A 17,787-nucleotide genomic window follows, 5' to 3' on the forward strand; every position below is an offset into this window, starting at 1 on the left:
GCTCAGTCTGCAAGTGTACACTCCGATGGCTCAGTCTGCAAGTGTACACTCCGATGGCTCAGTCTGCAGGTGTACACTCCGATGGCTCAGTCTGCAGGTGTACACTCCGATGGCTCAGTCTGCAGGTGTACACTCCGATGGCTCAGTCTGCAGGTGTACACTCCGATGGCTCAGTCTGCAGGTGTACACACCGATGGCTCAGTCTGCAGGTGTACACTCCAATGGCTCAGTCTGCAGGTGTACACTCCGATGGCTCAGTCTGCAGGTGTACACTCCGATGGCTCAGTCTGCAGGTGTACACTCCGATGGCTCAGTCTGCAGGTGCACACACCGATGGCTCAGTCTGCAGGTGTACACTCCGATGGCTCAGTCTGCAGGTGTACACTCCGATGGCTCAGTCTGCAGGTGTACACTCCGATGGCTCAGTCTGCAGGTGTACACTCCGAAGGCTCAGTCTGCAGGTGTACACTCCGAAGGCTCAGTCTGCAGGTGTACACTCCGATGGCTCAGTCTGCAGGTGTACACTCCGATGGCTCAGTCTGCAGGTGTACACTCCGATGGCTCAGTCTGCAGGTGTACACTCCGATGGCTCAGTCTGCAGGTGTACACTCCGATGGCTCAGTCTGCAGGTGTACACTCCGATGGCTCAGTCTGCAGGTGTACACACCGATGGCTCAGTCTGCAGGTGTACACTCCGATGGCTCAGTCTGCAGGTGTACACTCCGATGGCTTAGTCTGCAGGTGTACACTCCGAAGGCTCAGTCTGCAGGTGTACACTCCGATGGCTCAGTCTGCAGGTGTACACTCCGATGGCTCAGTCTGCAGGTGTACACTCCGAAGGCTCAGTCTGCAGGTGTACACTCCGATGGCTCAGTCTGCAGGTGTACACACCGATGGCTCAGTCTGCAGGTGTACACTCCGGTGGCTCAGTCTGCAGGTGTACACTCCGATGGCTCAGTCTGCAGGAGTACACACCGATGGCTCAGTCTGCAGGTGTACACTCCGGTGGCTCAGTCTGCAGGTGTACACTCCGATGGCTCAGTCTGCAGGTGTACACTCCGATGGCTCAGTCTGCAGGTGTACACTCCGATGGCTCAGTCTGCAGGTGTACACTCCGATGGCTCAGTCTGCAGGTGTACACTCCGATGGCTCAGTCTGCAGGTGTACACTCCGATGGCTCAGTCTGCAGGTGTACACTCCGATGGCTCAGTCTGCAGGTGTACACACCGATGGCTCAGTCTGCAGGTGTACACTCCGATGGCTCAGTCTGCAGGTGTACACTCTGATGGCTCCATTTCCAATACATGTCGCTGGTTCACTCTACAATGTACAAACAGGAGGCCCAATTTGCATGCACCTAATGTCGCTGGAAGGGCTCAGAGTCTATAATCACAACCCAATAATACCAGTGTATACAGCACCGGTTAGTTTTGTGCCACCCAGCTTTTGGTGCCAAGTTTTCTATGCCAGTACCGACAGCGGTGGGCACACCGCCAGCACAATACTAAATATAGTTTCTGCTCTAACATTATACAAATACGGTAGTTAGAAAAGTCTCAAATTCGGGGTTTTTAATCTATAATTATAGATGTAACTGTTCATCGATCTTCTCTGTTAACGAATCAATTTGCAGATTTTGATTGATCTGCCACCATCCGATTTGCATAAATCTACATAAAGTAACAATGCTAATAGGCAATTTTTCATAAAGGGCGGGCAGCAATTATACACCGATTATTAGCATCTGTAACAGTATATTGCGCCACTGATGGTTTGTAATGATGCGGTTGAGCGACGGATTTGGAAAGTCAGTGGCTAAAGGGCACAACCTGGCGCTCTTTATGGCTGCTGCTGGTACTGGCTTTCCGTGGCGGTGAAGAAATCCTCCAGGACGCCTTGCAAATATTCAAAGGTCGGTCGTTGCTCTGAGTTTTGTTGCCAGCACTGCAGCATGATGCCATACAGCTCCTGAGGGCAGCTGGCTGGGCATGGCATGCGATACCCACGCTCCAGAGCGGTGATTACTTCCAGATTGGACATTCCTGGAAGAAAAGCAAATAACTTTTATTCATGTCCTGCCATTGGCACTTCACCTGTCCGTCCATAGGAGATACTTTTCTCCGATTCCTTATTCTGTTTGTTTCAGCCCACTTCTGCCTGCAAAACACAATGCTCTCACCTGGATACGGGGTTCTTCCATATGTGATAATTTCAGTCATTAAGATGCCAAATGACCAGACGTCAGATTTGATGGTGAAGGAGCCGTAGTTGGCTGCCTCGGGAGACGTCCATTTAATGGGAAATTTGGCACCTAAAATATCAATAACATATCTGTCCAGATGGCACCTGACTTTACCAGCCACAGCTCGTCCCATTACTGCTGACAGTTACCCTCTCGTGCTGTATACTCGCTGTCCTCGATCACTCGAGCTAACCCGAAGTCTGCGATTTTACATGCCAGAGATGCGGACACCAGGCAGTTTGCGGCTCTAAGATCCCGGTGGATGTAATTCTTCTGTTCAATGAACCACATCCCCTCTGCAATCTGTGGGCATAAAAAGCAAGAAAATGTAAAAAACAAACCATAAGCTGTAATCTGGGAGGTGACCCCAATACTGCCCAACTCTGTGAGCTTCACCTGGGCAGAAAAGTCGATAAGCTGTGGCAGCGACAGGCAATTCCCTTCCTGGCTCTTGAGGAAGTCTAGAAGGCTGCCCTTCTCCATGTACTCAGTGATGATGTATATGGGCTCCTCCAGGGTTACTACGGCATGAAGGCGGACGAGGCGGTCATGCTGCAAGCTCTTCATGAGGTTGGCTTCTTCCAAAAAGGCCTCAGGAGACATACTGCCCGGCTTCATAGTCTTCACTGCCACCTGTGTGTGCCCATTGTATGTCGCTTTGGATGAGAGATGGCACAAAGGTGAGTGCACAATAATCACCAGGGAGTGTATCTAAGCCTTCATGTATCATATTGTCTGCTCAGATTAGTATGTAATGTGTGATACTGCTTGAAGACCTGAGATACAGTTAGATACTGTTGGACACAGTAATGTTTCTGCCTTGAAATGAAGTTTATTGTACTAACAGAAAATGTGCAATCTGAATTCAAACAAAATTTGACAGGTGCATAAGTATGGGCACCCCACCAGAAAAGTGACATTAATATTTAGTAGATCCGGGACCCCAATATCTCTGGGGTGATGGTTGGGAGTAAATCTTTTAAGATCGCACTATTTGCTGATGATGTTCTATTGACGCTTACTAATCTCCACGTGTCTCTTCCGAACCTCATGAGGGCTTTGAGGAGATACGGGGACCTATCTGGATATAAAATCAATTCCAGCAAAACGGAGGCTATGCCGCTGAACATCCCCCCTGAGGTATGGGACCATCTACGCCTGAATTTTAAATTCAGGTGGAAACAGGATGCTGTGAAATATCTGGGGGTGAATATTACGTCCTCATATGAGACCCTCTACAAACTAAATTTCTCCTCCCTCTTTAAAGAATCAAAAGGCCGCCTGACTAAATGGCAATCACTTCCTCTCTCGTGGATGGGTCGGATAGCGGCGGTAAAAATGAGTCTTTTACCCAGATTGATCTACGCCTTTGAGACCCTCCCAGTTGGAGTTCCGGTCTCGGAATTGAAGTCCCTTCCGGCGGCTATTATTAGGTTCATATGGCAACAAAAGCGCCATAGAGTGGCTAAGGAGGTTCTCACAGCTCATAAGACCAGGGGAGGGCTTTCTGTGCCAAATATTCTTAAATACTACTGGGCTGCACACCTGAGGAGAATCCCCTGCTGGACGTCCCTATGGGCCTACAGCAAGTGGAATGAAATAGAGAAATTATGGCATTCCCCAATACACCCTAACTCTCTTTTATGGTCGCCAGCACAATGTAAGTCCTTTCCTCCCCTTCTAGGCCCCATGCAGTCCACTCGTGACATTTGGAACACCTGCACACGGAGATTCGCCCTCATGTCACCTTGCTCCCCCCTGGTGTCCTTCATCTATCATCCACAGCTCCCAAGCAGTTTAGAATCTCCTATGGTTCACCCTTGGCTATTTAGATTTGCGGACATTATAGACGGGGAGGCCATGGAGATTCACTCCTTTGATTATCTTAAGCAACATTTCTCGATTTCCAACAGGGAATTCTTTCAATACCTACAAATTAGAGATTTTGCTAACTCCCTACATGGTAAAGCGGGAGCTTCGATCCCCACGGATTTCGAGAAAATTTGCAGGAGAGGCGTGAACACCAGGGGTCTGATTTCAGAAATTTACAACATTTTATGGCATCCACAGGATGGGTCTGGTGAATCTTTTCTATATATGCGCAAGTGGGAGGCCGCCTTGGAGTGGCGTATTTCTCCCCGAGAGTGGTCTGTCATTTGGAGGAATGCCGCAAAATCATCAGTGTGTACTCTCTACAGAGAAAATGTTCTGTCTCCGCCATCTAATATTGTTACCCTGATTATTTGCTTGCATAATTGCAGTTTCCTCAGTATACAGTATTGATATATTCATGCCTTTATTCATCTGTGATGCTTTGGCTCCCTCTAGCGGTCAGAGTTATGTTGGCAGTTCAATCTTGTTTTTGTATTATCCATGTCTGATTCTCCTCCTCCTTTGCAATGCATTATGGTAGCTCAGCCTCCATTTCCCTCCATTTTTCCTTTCACTTTCTTCAGTTTGCCTTCAAGGAAAGACGCTTCACTTCATCCCCCTTGCGATTGCATTGCCGGTATGTCTTTATGCTTCCTATAGATATTTCTGCTCCATATTAGCCTAGCCTAGCCAGTTGTACTCCCAGTTCAGTTACTAGCTTCCTAAATGTTATGCATAATGTATATCATGTGTATTATGTATCTGTTCTATGCCATGCACTGATTCTATGTATATCATTGTTCACAGTTTCACCGCATCAATATACCACTACGTTTAATAAAGCAGAGACTCAACCACAGTCTCCTTATTGGACCCCGGTATAGCGGTTTAGCTGACTGTATAGCTACGTATGAGCCTGCCTCAGCTAGTGAGGACAGAACAGTGAAACGGCAGCCATCCAACTAGTGGGATTCAAGTCACCGGCTACACAGAGACTGAATACAGCTGCAGCAATCTCTGCACAGCCAAGCACTTTCCCAAGACACCATGTCTCACAAATCACATAGGACAAGATCTGTTACTTCCGTCTCCTCAAAGACAACATCCATAAGCAGCGCGGTCGCCATTGCCCGCGCAAATGCTGAAGCCGCCAAAATACTAGCGAGCTTTGCTGACCAAGAGATGCAACTTAAATTAGAAAAAGCACGCCTAGATGACGAAGAGAGAAGGTTGCGCTTAGAGAGAGACGAGCAAGAGAGAAGGTCACGCTTAGAGAGAGCCGACCAAGAGAGAAGAACGCAGTTAGAGAAGGCACGTGTGGATGCCGCCTTAGAAAGCCTAGCAGCTAAAAGGGAAGCTGCCGCAGCCCTCGCCGAAGCAGAATCGCTAGAAGCCGCGCAAAATCCCAAGCTGCATAGCCAAAGCAGTACGTCGAGTCTGGAGTTTCTACTGCAAGACTCACCACAACGCACATCTCAGTATGTTAATGACCTTCCTGATCCAAACTATAACCCTGAACCAGTACCAAAACCAGAATACGACACCTCCAGCGAAGTGAGCGAGAGTCGTCACGAGGCTCAGGACAGAAACAAACTCGAAAATGTGAGGCAAAACAACTCTGCTAATGACTACCTTGCCCCTCATCAGGTAACCAACGTGGATCACCCTGCTGACGCACCGTACATCAGGCCGAAGCAATACGACACTGGCTGGCGCCACCATGAGGACACTAACAGGTACGAACGCACCTCACATCACTATCAGGGCGACCCATCACCAGTATACTCTGCTGACAACCGGTTCACGACAGAATTTGCCAAGTTCTTCACACGACGTGAACTGGTTGCCAAGGGACTCATGAAATTCACTGACCGAGCTGAAGGTTACAGAGCTTGGAAAGCTTCCTTCCAAAATGTCATTAGAGACTTGGGGCTACAACACAGGGAAGAGATAGACCTGTTAGTCAAATACCTGGGAGAAGAGTCAGTCAAACACGCAGTAAGGATCAGAGACATTAATATAAACCGCCCTGAGACTGGCCTCAAAGAGATCTGGAAAAGGCTGGATGAGTGTTACGGCTCAGCAGAAGTAATAGAAAGAGCCTTGTTCAAAAGAATCGATGACTTTCCTAAAATATTTAACAAAGGTCTCCAGAAACTTAGAGAGTTAAGCGACTTGCTAAAGGAAGTCCAAGTTGCCAAATACGAGGACGACCTACAGGGACTTGCATTTCTCGACACAGCCAGAGGTGTTAACCCTATAGTCCAGAAGTTGCCCTACAATCTACAGGAGAGGTGGCTCACACATGGTTCCACGTACAAATACAAACACAGCGTTCCATTCCCTCCCTTCTCCGTTTTTGTTGACTTCATACACCAACAAGCAAGAATTAGAAACGATCCCAGCTTTGACTTTGCAATACCATATGCCACACCGTCACCACCTGCAAATCCACGCAGAACATCTGTGGAAGTACACAAGACTTATGTTTCTTCTCCAGGTTCTAATTACAGGTCTGCTGGCTGCTCCCAATCAGAGACAAAGGTGCAGGACCCTGACAAGCAGTGCCCACTTCATCAGAAGCCTCATCCTCTCCTGAAATGCAGAGCCTTCAGAGGAAAATCTATGCCAGATCGCAGAAGCTTCCTGAAAGAAAACGGTATCTGCTACAAGTGCTGCTCGTCCACAGCTCATCTCGCCAAGGATTGCAAGGTCAGTGTAAAATGCACAGAATGTGGCACCACAGATCATAACACCGCTCTACACCCTGGCCCAGCTCCATGGAGTACACAAAACACGCCAGCTGACAGTGAGCATGGCGGGGAGGAAAGGAACACTGATACAGCTACGCCAGAGATCACTTCACAATGCACCGAGGTCTGCAAAGGGACAATAGACAGTAGGTCCTGTTCAAAAATATGCCTCGTCAAAGTATACCCGAAGGGCCATAGAGACCAAGCTGTAAGACTGTATGCTATCTTAGATGACCAAAGTAATCGATCTTTGGCTAAATCAACGTTCTTTGACCTATTCAACATCAAAGGGCCAAGCAGTCCCTACTCCTTAAAGACGTGTGCAGGTACTGTGACAACAGCAGGCAGGAAAGCTACTGACTACCAGATCGAGTCTTTAGACGGACAATTCTGCCTACCACTACCTACGATCATCGAATGTAACCAGATCCCAGACAACAGATCTGAAATCCCTACGCCAGATGTAGCAATCCATCACGCTCACTTAAAACAAATAGCACACCTCATACCGGAACTCGACCATCAGGCCCAGATAATTCTGCTGTTGGGGAGAGATATCCTACAGGTTCATAAAGTGAGACGTCATATCAACGGACTCCACAATGCTCCCTATGCCCAAAGGCTAGACCTAGGATGGGTCATAATTGGCAACGTATGCTTGGGACGCATGCACGCCCCATCTTCTGTGACAAGCATGCTGACAAATACATTGGAGAAAGGACGTCCATCTCTGTTTCAACCTTGTAACAATGAGTTCCATGTCAGGGAACTGCCACACAGCATCCAACTACCTGATCATTTAATAGACTTTACTCACGACAGCAGTATATTGTCGGGAAGCTATGAGGATCAGTTAGGGGGCACAGTCTTCCAGAGAACTAAGCAGGACAACCAAGTGGCAATGTCAGTAGAGGACAAGTTGTTCTTAGAGGTAATGGACAAGGGACTCGTTAAAGATGAGACCAACAGCTGGGTCGCACCTCTTCCCTTCAAAACCCACAGACCACGTCTACCGAACAACAGAAATCAGGCATTACAACGTTTCTCCTCTTTCAAACGTAATCTGCAAAAGAAACTAGAGATGAAAGATCACTTTTTCTCCTTCATGTCAAAGATTTTTTAAAACTGTCACGCAGAACTAGCTCCCACTCTCAAAGACTCTGAAGAATGCTGGTTCCTACCCATGTTTGGAGTTTACCACCCTAAAAAACCAGGCCAGATCAGAGTCGTGTTTGATTCCAGTACTAAATTTAATGATGTCTCCCTGAATGACGTTCTACTGACAGGACCAGACCTCAATAACAAACTACTGGGTGTACTTATGCGCTTCCGTAAGGATTCCATTGCCTTCATCGCTGACATCCAGCAAATGTTCCATTGTTTCCTTGTGAGAGAGAGAGAGACAGGAACTTCCTAAGATTCTTCTGGTACAGAGACAATGATCCTACTAAAGAAGTCACAGAGTATCGCATGAGAGTGCACATCTTTGGCAACAGTCCTTCACCTGCAGTCGCCATTTACGGCCTCAAAAGGTCAGCTCAGGAAGGAGAACCAGTATACGGAGCAGATGTCAGACAATTCATAGAAAAGGACTTTTATGTCGACGACTGTCTAAAAGCCATGCCTTCAAATGAGACTGCCATCAGTCTTCTCAGGAGAGCTCAGGACATGCTTGCCTGCTCGAACCTTAGGCTTCATAAAATAGCCTCAAACAGCCAAGAACTCATGGAAGCGTTCCCTTCTCAAGACCTATGTAATGGTCTCAGAGACCTGGACCTGGGGTCAGACCCCGCACCAATGCAACGCAGCCTCGGGCTTCTCTGGAATCTACAATCAGACACTTTCACCTTTCAGGTCAGCCAGGAAGAAAGGCCTTTCACACGTAGAGGCGTCCTGTCTACCATCAACAGTCTGTACGACCCCTTGGGTTTCGCAGCTCCTGTTACTATACAAGGCAAGGCCCTACTAAGAGACTTAACTAGGGAAACATCTGACTGGGATGCACCTCTGCCACCTGATAAGAGGATCCAGTGGGAAGAGTGGAAGAACTCGTTAGCGGCACTCTCCAACTTGCATATGCCAAGACCATACACCCCTGTGCCATCTACTGAGATACAGAGCCAAAGACTGTACGTATTTGTAGATGCTTCTGTCAAAGCAATTGCCGCTGTTGCCTACCTCAAAACTGTAGACTCCAAATGTCAGTGCCACATTGGTTTCGTCATGGGAAAGGCCAAACTCGCACCACAACCAGAGCACACTATACCCAGGTTAGAGCTTTGTGCCGCAGTCTTAGCCGTTGAGTTAGCGGAGTTCATCGCATCCGAAATGGATATCGACCTGACACAAGCCAAGTTCTACTCAGACAGCAAAGTAGTCCTGGGATATATCCACAACGAAACCAGGCGATTCTACGTTTATGTCAATAACAGAGTGCTACGAATCAGGAGATCAGTTCACCCACAGCAGTGGCATTACATACCCACAGACCAGAATCCCGCAGATCATGCAACTAGAGCAGTTGACGCAAGTCGACTAGGAAGCACAACGTGGCTCTCTGGACCAAAACTATTGTACATTGAGGAATGTTTTCCAGACACCTTCGAACTTGTAGGAGAGGACTCAGATGCTGAAATCCGCCCTCAGGTGTCTACACTACATACAATGACCTCTGTTATCCAGCTTGGATCTTGCAGGTTCGACAGATTCTCAAGTTGGAAGTCACTTACTCGAGCCATTACCTGCCTGACACATATAGCTCGCTCATTCAGGATCACCAGAACTCATGACATGGAAAAATGTAAAGGAGCAGCAAGGCTTACCCACGAAAGCCTAATCACCTTCATGGCTGAAGCTGCAGCTATAATCAATGCAAGACCCCTGGTTCCAGTTCCTAACGACCCGGAGGAGCCCTTGTTATTGACTCCAGCTACTTTACTTACCCAGAAAACAGGACTGTCCAGTGCCCCTCCAGGAGGATTCGACGCGAAGGACCTCTACAAGCGCCAATGGAGACAGGTACAAAGTCTTGCAAATACTTTCTGGGACAGGTGGCGCAAACAATATTTGTCTACCCTGCAGCCACGGACGAAGTGGCAATCTACTAAACCTAATCTGAACATAGGTGACCTTGTTCTTGTGAAAGACTGTCAGATTCACCGGAACCAGTGGCCACTTGGTCTAGTTACCGCAACGTTCCCGAGCAAGGACGGCAACGTCCGCAAAGTTGAGCTAAGGATGACCAAAGGGAATGAACCTAAGACATTTTCCAGACCGGTATCTGAACTGGTCCTATTGTTGCCTTCGGAAGAAAGGAGTAGTGACATCCGTTGATGCCAGACGGGGAGTGTTCTGTCTCCGCCATCTAATATTGTTACCCTGATTATTTGCTTGCATAATTGCAGTTTCCTCAGTATACAGTATTGATATATTCATGCCTTTATTCATCTGTGATGCTTTGGCTCCCTCTAGCGGTCAGAGTTATGTTGGCAGTTCAATCTTGTTTTTGTATTATCCATGTCTGATTCTCCTCCTCCTTTGCAATGCATTATGGTAGCTCAGCCTCCATTTCCCTCCATTTTTCCTTTCACTTTCTTCAGTTTGCCTTCAAGGAAAGACGCTTCACTTCATCCCCCTTGCGATTGCATTGCCGGTATGTCTTTATGCTTCCTATAGATATTTCTGCTCCATATTAGCCTAGCCAAGCCAGTTGTACTCCCAGTTCAGTTACTAGCTTCCTAAATGTTATGCATAATGTATATCATGTGTATTATGTATCTGTTCTATGCCATGCACTGATTCTATGTATATCATTGTTCACAGTTTCACCGCATCAATATACCACTACGTTTAATAAAGCAGAGACTCAACCACAGTCTCCTTATTGGACCCCGGTATAGCGGTTTAGCTGACTGTATAGCTACGTATGAGCCTGCCTCAGCTAGTGAGGACAGAACAGAAAATATCTATAAGATACTAATGCACTGGTATCACACTCCAGAGTTTCTGCATGGACTGAATCCCTCTGTCCCTCCCTCCTGTTGGAGATGTGGGGGAAGCATTGGGTCTCTCGTCAACATATTTTGGTCATTCCCAAAAATTTTGCCCTTTTGGGGTCAGGTTAAGTCCCTCATCGATAAGGTATTGCATACAGACATAGAACTAAACCCGCTGGTGCTTCTCCTGGGTCACGGGTATGGGCAAACTTTCCAATAGATTATTGCAACATATCCTTACGACGGCCAGATGCCTGATTGCGCGTCTTTGGAGACAGCCGAGTCCCCCTTCGCTTCAGATCCTCCTTGGACAGATCATGGATGTCAGAAGGATGGAACACCTTACAGCCTTACTAAATGACTCGGTGGTGTGGTTCCAGGCTATATGGTCCCCATGGGATTATTATGCAGCGGGATCCGACCTGTAGTGCGACTGAGTTCGGATTTGATTAATCAATTTAACTGAGGTTTTTCCCCCTTTTTTTTCTCTCTCTCTTTCCTCCCTTCCCTCTACCCCTTATTGTCTTGTCTTTGTTATTTACGTCTTTGTAGAATTAAGGTCATTGATAGCCTTATATCGTCTATATCGTTTATTGTTCATGCATTCTATACAGAAACTAAATACTTGTAAGACCCTGTTTTGTTCTACAATGTTTAATAAAATAAAACATTTTATGGTTAAAAAAAAAAATATTTAGTAGATCCTCCTTTTGCAAAAATAACAGCCTCTAGTCGCTTACTGCAGCTTTTAATGAGTTCCTGGATCCTGGATGAAGGTATTTTTGACCATTCCTCTTTACAAAACAATTCCAGTTCAGTTAAGTTTGATGGTCGCCGAGCATGGACAGCCCTCTTCAAATGATCCCACAGATGTTCAATGATATTCAGGTCTGGGGACTGGGATGGCCATTCCAGAACAGTGTAATTGTTCCTGTGCATTAATGCCTGAGTAGATTTGGAGCGGTGTTTTGGATCATTGTCTTGCTGAAAGATCCATCCCCTGCGTAACTTCAACTTTGTCACCTATTCATGAACATTATTGTCAAGAATCTGCTGATACTGAGAGGAATCCATGCGTCCCTCAACTTTAACAAGATTCCCAGTCCCGGCATTGGCCACACAGCCCCAAAGCATGATGGAACCTCCACCAAATTTTACTGTGGGTAGCAAGTGTTTTTCTTGGAACTCTGTGTTTTTTGGCCGCCATGCATAATGCCTTTTTGTATGATCAAACAACTCAATCTAGGTTTCATCAGTCCACAGGACCTTCTTCCAAAAAGAAATTGGCTTCTCCAAATGTGCTTTTGCATACCTCAGCCGACTCTGCTTGTGGTGTGCTTGCAGAAACGGCTTCTTTCGCATCACTCTCCCATACAGCTTCTCCTTGTGCAAAGTGTGTTGTATAGTTGACCGATGCACAGTGACACCATCTGCAGCAAGTTGATGCTGCAGCTCTCTGGAGGTGGTCTGAGGATTGTCCTTGACTGATCTCACCATTCTTCTTCTCTGCCTTTCTGATGTTTTTCTTGGCCTGCCACTTCTGGCCTTAACAAGAACTGTACCTGTGTTCTTCTATTTCTTTACTATGTTCCTCACAGTGGAAATTGACAGGTTAAATCTCAGAGACAGCTTTTTGTATCCTTCCCCTGAACAACTATGTTGAATAATCTTTGTTTTCAGATCATTAGACAGATGTTTTGAGGAGCCCATGATGCCACTCTTCAGAGGAGATTCAAACAGGAGAACAACTTGCAAGTGGCCACTTTAAGTAGCTTTTCTCATGATTGCATACACCTGCAGGGCCGGCGTCAGCACCCGGCACTCCGGGCAAATGCCGGGGCCCTGGGGAGAGAGGGGGGCCCACTTACAGCTGGGAGAGCAGAGCAGGAGATAACATGCTCTCTCCGCCCACAATGTCACTGCTGGCTGCGTTCTCTTAACCCCTATGTGCAGGGCCGGCGTCAGCACCCGGCACTCCGGGCAAATGCCGGGGCCCTGGGGAGAGAGGGGGGCCCACTTACAGCTGGGAGAGCAGAGCAGGAGATAACATGCTCTCTCCGCCCACAATGTCACTGCTGGCTGCGTTCTCTTAACCCCTATGTGCCAGCTCTGACACAAGCATCTTCTTACTCAGTCAGTGCAGCCAGGCAGGCACACATAGGGGTTAACAGAAGGCAGCCAGTGTGACTGTTTGTGGGCGGAGAGAGCACGTTCTCTGCTCTCCCCCCTGGGTGGCTGCAGACAGTGCTGAGCTGAACTTATCAGGCAGATTCCGAGGAGCTCCGTCCTATCAGTGCCTGAGTGAGTGTTAGGCTACGTTCAGACTAGCGTTGCGCGACGGAACGCACGACGCACACAAAAACGCGGCAAAACGCACGCAAAAATGCTGCGTTTTGCGACGCGTGCGTCGTTTTTTGCCGAAAATCGGACGCAAGAAAAATGCAACTTGCTGCGTTTTCTTGGTCCGACGCTAGTGGCAAAAAAGACGCAAGTGTTGCAAAACGCAACACACAAAAACGCATGCGTCCCCCATGTTAAACATAGGGGCGCATGACGCGTGCGTCGCCGCTGCGTCGCCCGACGCTAAGGCGACGCACACTAGCAGAACGCTAGTGTGAATGTAGCCTTATGGTATCCAGCAGTGGTTGAAGTTGTGGCTCAGTCTGCTGCTGTCTGTCTCCGCTGCCTAAAAATGTGGGTGATGTCTGGAGGAGCAGCTGGTGGGGTGCAGCCTGTAGCCACCCAGCTCTCCCAGAATACATGCATGCTGCACCAAACCTGCACCAGTGGGATAGGAAGAAGCTTAACCCCTTCCCATCTGTATGAAGGTTATTGCTAAACCTTAAAGATAACAATCCGACCCGCATAAATGGGGTTAACCAGATGCCAGGAGGAAGGGGAGCTGCTGCCATGGATAAAACTGAGCTGTGGGCTGTACATTGGGGCCCCGTGGCCCCAGGCTGGTGACTGGAGGGACTCTGCCCAGTGCTGGCATGTGGGTGATTTCTGCGTCTCAGCTTCTCTCCTCCACATCACACTGTGCAGGCACAGCAACATTGGTTGTCTCTGTCCAGGTCCCAGCAGCTGCCACTGCTCCCACCAAGGACATGGCATCACTTAACCCTTCCCCTGCAGCCACCGGCAACAAATCCACATTATTCCTTGATTAAATCAGGTTCCAACCCAATAGAGGAGCAGATATTTCCTGCTGCCATTAGGGTCCGGGAGGGGGTGACATTGGCTGCCCTGCTACTCTGTAGTGGGGGGTGACAAGTGTAACATGGGGTAACGATGACAGAGAAATGCACAGGGTAATAGTGAGCGCGACAGAGGGCAGTGTATGGTATGGAGCAGTCAGGGGGTGGGCTGCAGGATCCCCCCATACTGTACATGACTGCCCGGGACAGGGAGGCGTTTAATGAGCTTCTAATGACAATGCACTAATTGGGTCATTAGGGTTTGTGGAAAGGATTCAGCATCAGGTCCCTCATTAATGCCCGAGCCGCCTGTTACTTTGTAGCACAGATCTGTTGGGGCCGCAAAACCAAACAACGTTGTTTATGTAGAAAAGTCTTTGTTTCATAGAAAAACTCAAAACAGAAAAGCACCTCTCCTGTATATATACACTGCACAGCACCTTTCCTCCTGTATATATACACTGCACAGCACCTCTCCTGTATATATACACTGCACAGCACCTTTCCTCCTGTATATATACACTGCAGAATTTACAATAGCTGTCACTCATGCAAGAAGTGAAATCTGGCATTGTACTATACAATTCTCTGCCGTATCTGTGCATCATAAATCGGGGTATGTGTTAAAAGGGGAGCCCACTGAGACTCTTTCGCCCAGGGCCCTCGAAAACCTGGAGCCGGCCCTGTACACCTGGCTATGAAGTTCAAAGCTCAATGAGGTTAGAAAACCAAAAAAAGTGCTTTAGTAAGTCAGTAAAAAGTAGGTAGGAGTATTTAAAACAAGAAAATGATAAGGGTGTCCATACTTCTGCACCTGTCAAATTTTGTTTGAATGCAGATTGCACATTTTCTGTTAGTACAATAAACCTCATTTCAAGGCAGAAACATTACTGTGTCCAACAGTTATTAGATATATGAAACTGAAATAGCTGTTGCAAAAAAAAAACAATTTTTATAAAACATTAAGATTAATAGGGGTGCCCAAACTTTTTCATATAACTGTATCTAAGCTTATTGTGTGTGATACTGTCTGCTCGGCTGCTTATCTAAACCGATCATGTGTATACTGTCTGCTGAGTTGGTGTACCAAATCCTATAACACATAATATGAGTATCCAATGAACCACTGTATCAAAGTCTGTTGTGTGTGATAGGAGCTGCTTTATCTAAGTTTATCATATGTCTACTAAAATTGGGGAATCCATGCCAATCATGTATGATACTGTCTGCAGAGATGGTGTATCTCAGCCTTTTAATGAGTGATACTGTCTCCCGAGCACGTACCCAACCAAACATCTCCAAACTGTCCAGCTCCAAGCTTCTTCTCCAGCTTCAGTGATTCCCTCGGGACCTCCCAGGCGTCCTTCTCCCATGGTTTCTGTGGACGAGCCGTCTTACAAGCCTTGGTGAGATACTGGCACAACCCGTCCATATTACCTGAGAAGGTAAATCAGACATAAATCCTAAAGCTATGGCCACCAGACTTACAAATTTTTCTTCCTGATAGAATTCTATTCCAAGTACAACTTTGTGAAATCATTAATATTACTTTCCAACGTCATTAAATTCCACCCCACAATCCCGTTCTCCTGACCGTGTGCTATTCACACAAGGTTTGTGACCGTATCCCATAACATGGTGTGCAGCTTTGTGAGCGACACATGATCAGGGCAGGTTCTGGAGAAAATCAATGAGTGTTTCCATTCAAGTACAGCAAAAATCGTCTTGGGCATCCACTATTACCTCCTCTCATACAGCTGCCTAAAAGGTTCCACTTAAAAAAGGATTTCCCCCCCCCCCCCCCATTTTAACCATTGCCCATCTTACTTTTATAGTAGGTGACCAGCTCCTGCAGAGAGCTGAAAGTTTTGCGAGGAGAGACGTAGAAACCTCCATTATCCAGAGTACGGATCTTGTAATGCTTCACCATGTTCCCAGACTGAGAGTTGTAGTCCCTGACCGAAAGTGAGTAACAACCTGAAAAAAATATCAGTAGGTGACGTCAGACCTGATATAAACCAGCAGGTGGCAGCAGAGTGATATAAAAGCAAGTGAAAAGTGCAGCAGCTTTGGATGTGACTGGAGTATTGAACATCATTTTATAGCGGCCAGTGCCGCCCTGGTTCACTCCATATAGTTTGATCTCATGGTTCTGCCGTCCTATCCCCAAACTGTCATACTTATTAAACCCAGTAGTTTGGTACATTGACTTCAGGAACCCTATATGTTGCACCTTTCATGGTCTCACTGTCCCGTATCATAAATGCTCCGGCCTGGTTCTCGGAGGACAGTAGCTGCCGCTCTGCCTCTTTCCTACCAACGCCCTTAAAATACCATCTGTGGAAACAAAACAAAGAAATGATCTATCTACTAAATGGAAACTTGAAGATTTGCTCAAACTCAGGGCTGCTTGATACTTTCATGATACTGTGAAATTCCAAATCTGCTATTTCAAAGACAAGTGAGATATTACAAATTGTTTTAGGGTAATGGGTAACAATTCTCTGCTGACTCATTTCATAATATATTTTTAGAGTAGCTCACAGATCTCAAAGAAAGACATGATAAAATTCTGTCTACCTACAGCCACCACTAGGGGGAGCTCACTGCACACTGGACTCAATAATAAATAAATATGCACTGAGCTCATGAGCTCCCTCTGCTGGAAACTACTGGTACCCAGATTTTTATAATCTTACAGGGGGTTTGGGGGCTTTACAGAAGAAAAGTGGAGCTATAAAGATATATCATGAAATGAATCAATGCAATCTGCTTTATGGGACAACTAGTGGACCTATTTACTTATTTCTGACAGCACCTTCTTAAAGGGGTACTCACTCTTCAGACTCCAGGGAATCAACCCGTCCCACATAATTGCTGGGAATATAACCTTCTTGTCCTGTAAGGATCAGACGAGCTTTCCACCATTCTCCAGACCTATAGCAAGAAAAAAAGTTATAATGAACTGTTCTATATATTGACAGGTTGGAGGAGAAATAGTATATCTAGGGTATAGGGAAGCTACGGTACAAAAGGAGATGGGTTTTACACTGTAATAATTTCTATAAGTGCTGATCTTCTTGTGGTGAGAGAGAATTATTCTAGTATTGGGCACCACAAGAAGCGGACGACAACCCTTGTTCTCCTGTCTGGGGCGCTGTTCCTCACTTTGCAGTGAGGTGGGGACACTGCAGCTCAGACCACAGCACAGGAAAACCATAAGTACACCATGAGCCTGTAATATTCTAGTACTTACTCCTCAAGAAGCTGTAAATTATCTCCTTTCTGAAATGTCAGGTCATCCGGGTGCACGCCGTCATAATCGTACAAAGCCACGAGGATGATGGGATCGTCGCCTGTGAGCAAACACGCCACATGTGAATATCCCCGCACCATGGAGCAATGTGGTACTGCTTGCTGAGCTGTGCATCTAAGCCCATCATGTGTAATAGTGTCAGCTGAGCTGATCTATCTAAGCCTATCATTTGTGATACTGCCTGCTAAGCTGTGCATCTAAGCCCATCATGTGTAATAGTCACATCTGAGATATCGTAGCTAAGCCTATCATGTGTAACAATGACAGCTGAGTTGCTTTATTTAAGTCTATCACATGTGATACTGTCTTCTGGCCCACTGTACACATGATTCATTAGCTGTGAACTCGCAGGACCTGTCTGACGGCACCACGAGCAGGAGAACTTTATCACGCTCGCGATGCCATCAGCTAG

General features: G+C 46.9%; 1 protein-coding gene across 2 annotated transcripts in view; it reads right to left on the reverse strand.

Annotated features, from left to right (window-relative positions):
• Positions 1-1,556: 1,556 nt before the first annotated feature.
• The window catches only part of HCK (HCK proto-oncogene, Src family tyrosine kinase), a 56,803-nt gene continuing 40,572 nt past the window's right edge, over positions 1,557-17,787 (reverse strand). For both annotated transcript variants that reach the window (XM_069750992.1, XM_069750990.1), the window contains 9 exons: positions 17,316-17,415; positions 16,898-16,996; positions 16,293-16,396; positions 15,887-16,036; positions 15,344-15,496; positions 2,639-2,898; positions 2,392-2,545; positions 2,180-2,311; positions 1,557-2,042 (listed from right to left, as the gene is read on the reverse strand). In XM_069750992.1, coding sequence (XP_069607093.1) covers positions 1,840-2,042; positions 2,180-2,311; positions 2,392-2,545; positions 2,639-2,898; positions 15,344-15,496; positions 15,887-16,036; positions 16,293-16,396; positions 16,898-16,996; positions 17,316-17,415 — 1,355 coding nt within the window. In that variant the 3' untranslated portion in view covers positions 1,557-1,839. The remainder of the gene's footprint in view (positions 2,043-2,179; positions 2,312-2,391; positions 2,546-2,638; positions 2,899-15,343; positions 15,497-15,886; positions 16,037-16,292; positions 16,397-16,897; positions 16,997-17,315; positions 17,416-17,787) is intronic.

The sequence above is a fragment of the Ranitomeya imitator genome, chromosome 2, assembly GCF_032444005.1.
Source record: "Ranitomeya imitator isolate aRanImi1 chromosome 2, aRanImi1.pri, whole genome shotgun sequence".
Lineage (NCBI taxonomy): Eukaryota > Metazoa > Chordata > Amphibia > Anura > Dendrobatidae > Ranitomeya > Ranitomeya imitator.